Source organism: Haliotis rubra, unplaced genomic scaffold, assembly GCF_003918875.1.
Source record: "Haliotis rubra isolate DU_JTF1 unplaced genomic scaffold, ASM391887v1 Scf1690, whole genome shotgun sequence".
Classification (NCBI taxonomy): domain Eukaryota; kingdom Metazoa; phylum Mollusca; class Gastropoda; order Lepetellida; family Haliotidae; genus Haliotis; species Haliotis rubra.
The window spans coordinates 89,160-92,684 of NW_025765659.1; the positions used below are offsets into that span (position 1 = coordinate 89,160).

At 42.1% G+C, this 3,525-nt stretch overlaps 1 protein-coding gene across 1 annotated transcript; it reads left to right on the forward strand.

Moving 5' to 3' along the window:
* Positions 1–204: 204 nt before the first annotated feature.
* LOC124272369 (zinc finger protein 26-like) lies at positions 205–1,206 on the forward strand. The gene has a single exon (XM_046707542.1). The coding sequence runs from the start codon at positions 205–207 to the stop codon at positions 1,204–1,206; it is 1,002 nt and encodes a 333-aa protein (XP_046563498.1).
* The last annotated feature ends 2,319 nt before the right edge of the window (positions 1,207–3,525 follow it).

Here is a 3,525-nt window from a genome sequence, read left to right on the forward strand (position 1 = left end):
ATGCATATATTTCTTATTAAAAAAATCCAGACAAATACACGACTAACATTGTATTGAATTTATTATGTCTGTAATCCTATTTATGAATAACATAAAATATGTATGTATATTTTATATAAATGTATGCAATGGTGAGAATCGGCTTGATTTCACTCGTCCACATATACAGATACCATATTTCCATGCAGGCGTACGAAACTGGAAATGGAACCAAAGTCGGAAAGGGGAGAGGTTAAACCCAAAGTCTACAGCTGCGAAGTATGTAAGAAATCATTTCGTAACCCCGCGGAATTGATAGTTCACTTGCGAGTCCACACTGGGGAGAAGCCATATGGATGTGAACTTTGTGCGAAAAGATTCTCCCAGAAGTCGGGTGTGAAGAGTCACATGGTCAGACATAATGACGCCAGACCGTTCAAGTGTGATGTATGTGATCAGGCGTATAAACTAAAGAGCAACCTTCAGAAACACTCAAAGCGCCACACAGATGGAAAGCCATACCAGTGCCCTGTGTGCGAGAACAGATTCGCAGTTTCCCGGAACTTGAAGGAACACATGAAAATGCACCCGGAACTGACGACCTACAAGTGTGATAACTGTTCAAAGACTTTCGAATCTAAAGCTGCATGTGATAAACATAAAGCATCACACCATAAAGAGGCTTTGCCTGTGTGTGAGCTTTGCAGCAAGTCTTTCGCTGATGCGGATGTTCTGGGCAAACACAAGTTGATACACGACAAGGAATGTTTCAGATGCGGGATCTGTGAGGAGACGTTTAACAGCACAGGGGACCTGTACAAACACATTCGTGCACATATAGGATACAAGAAGGGAGATTCTGTGTTTGGTTGTGGGTTATGTGAGCGGACGTATACTCAGTGTTCCCGCCTGACAGAACATTTGGAGTCTCATACCGGGATACATGCATACGAATGTCTCCAGTGTGACAAGACCTTCTCCTCCGCCGCTCAGTTAAATCGCCATGTTTATGTTCACGCTGACGACAAAGCTTTTGTATGTGGATACTGCTGCAAGTGTTTCTCAACAGCGGCCTACTTAAAAATACACATGGTTGTGCACATTGACGTCGACATGGTCAAGGCCTTAACTTGTCCCGTGTGTGACAAGATATTTCGTCTGAAACACACCTTCAACACACATATGAAAGTACACTCTGCCCAGAAACCTTTCCATTGTCTGGCGTGACAGAAGGCGTCTCCTACAAAAGAAAATCTGCAGACCTATTTCAGTTGTCACACCGGATCACAGCATTATCAGTGTGCTCGAAAATTCAGTCACTCTGGAGCACTGAAGAAACATGAGACTCCATGAAGTTGACACAGAAGGAACTCGACCTAGCGTCAGTTACACCATCTCATGTGAGGAAGTGGAGGAGAACCTTATTATGGTGCAGGTGTTAGGGGGTTACTGGTGAGACCAACGAGCTTGTGTGTGGCGATTACAAAACAAGATGATGATCTCGGATTCGAACCTATAATCGGGTGTTGAATTGAGTGTGGAGAGACACATGTAGAATTTAGTAGAGTTAGTATTTTTTTTACGCAGCTCATATTAATCATTCAGTGATGTCATGGCGGAGGACAGCACAATCCAGCGTACCCGTGCGTGGAGTGCATCAAGAGTGAGTTTAGTTTTACGCCGCTTTTAGCAATAATCAAGCAATATCACGACGGGACACTATAAATGGGCATCACACAATGCACCTACTAAGTGGAACTCCATAAACCCGTTTTTTTCTTCGCGACGAACGAACGCTTTAACTATTAGGCTAACACACACGCATACCACACCGCCACCCGAGTATGATTTGATAAAGGTTTTATGCATGTATATAAAGTTGCAATAAAAGCAAATCCGATTCCAATTAATAATATAAACAGTGTAAAGGATGTGTCCAGCTGCCACCGTATCGCTCCATGACATCATCTGCCCCAATCTTGAGAAAAACTGTATGTGTTAATGACCTTCTTAATGTAACAGAATCCTGCAACATTTCTAAAGGGGAATGTTCATTCATCATGATTTTATTTCAGTTCCATTGTAGCTATCATATAACTTGTTATATAGCATAGCATGTGCGCACAAAATGTGTATCCTTATGTAGTGTAGCCGGAATAAAGAACGAAATACACATGAGCGTTGATCAAGGACCATCCACTCTCCAGTTTTTCGGCATAGGGCAATAAGGGCATGGGAATGTATTTTGCAGAACGAATCATATCAATGATCTGTCTCGCTCGGTCTTCCTGGTCTTGGACGAACCTTCACTACACTGTCCTTCCTCACAAGTTGACTTATTTTTCGGGATGTCTCGATACAGCTGCATCACCAGACGATACGTACATCGATACTGAGGTCACAATACGATACGTATATCGATACTGTGGTCACAATACGATACGTATTTCAATCCAGTTGCCTCACCATACGATACGTATCTCCATACTGAGGTCACAATACGATACGTATATCGATACTGAGGTCAAGATGTGATACGTATATCGATGCTGTGGTCACAATACGATACATATTTCTATACAGTTGCCTCACCATAGGATACGTATCTCCATACTGAGGTCACAGTACAATATGTATATCGATACTGAGGTCACGATACGGTGCGTATATCGATACTGTGGTCACAATACGATACATATTTCTATACAGTTGCCTCACCATAGGATACGTATCTCCATACTGAGGTCACAGTACAATATGTATATCGATACTGAGGTCAACGATGTGTATATCGATGCTGTGGTCACAATACGATACATATTTCTATACAGTTGCCTCACCATAGGATACGTATCTCCATACTGAGGTCACAGTACAATATGTATATCGATACTGAGGTCACAATACGATACGATATCGATACTGTGGTCACAATACGATACAGCATTTCTATAGTTGCCTCACCATACGATACGTATCTCCATACTGAGGTCACAGTACAATATGTATGTCGATGCAGTGAGATCACGATCACAATCGATATACCGATACAGTCGCCATCACATATGATACGCACGCACCATACTGAGGTCACGGCACAATATGTATATCGACACTGAGGTCACGATAGGATACGTATTTGGATACTGAGGTCACAGTGATATGTATGTCGATACAGTTGTCACGATACGGATGTACATCGATACTGAGGTCACAACGACATGCATATGTCGATACTGAGGTCACGATATTACGCTATATCTATACAGTTGCCTCACCATGGGATACGTATCTCCATACTGAGGTCACAGTAATGAGCATGTATATCGATACTGAGGTCACAATACGATACATATATCGATACTGAGGTCACTGATATGCGATACATATATCGATAAAGGTCACGATACGATATGATATCGATACTGAGGTCACAGTGATACGATACATATGAGGTCTATACAGTATGATGCTAGAGGTCACCATACGATGCGTATTTTCGATACAGTTGCCTCAACATACGATCATGTATCTCGATACTGAGGT

Bases quoted from the DNA above. Each gene is read 5' to 3' on its own strand.
- LOC124272369 (XM_046707542.1), top strand. From the start codon at position 205: ATGGAACCAAAGTCGGAAAGGGGAGAGGTTAAACCCAAAGTCTACAGC.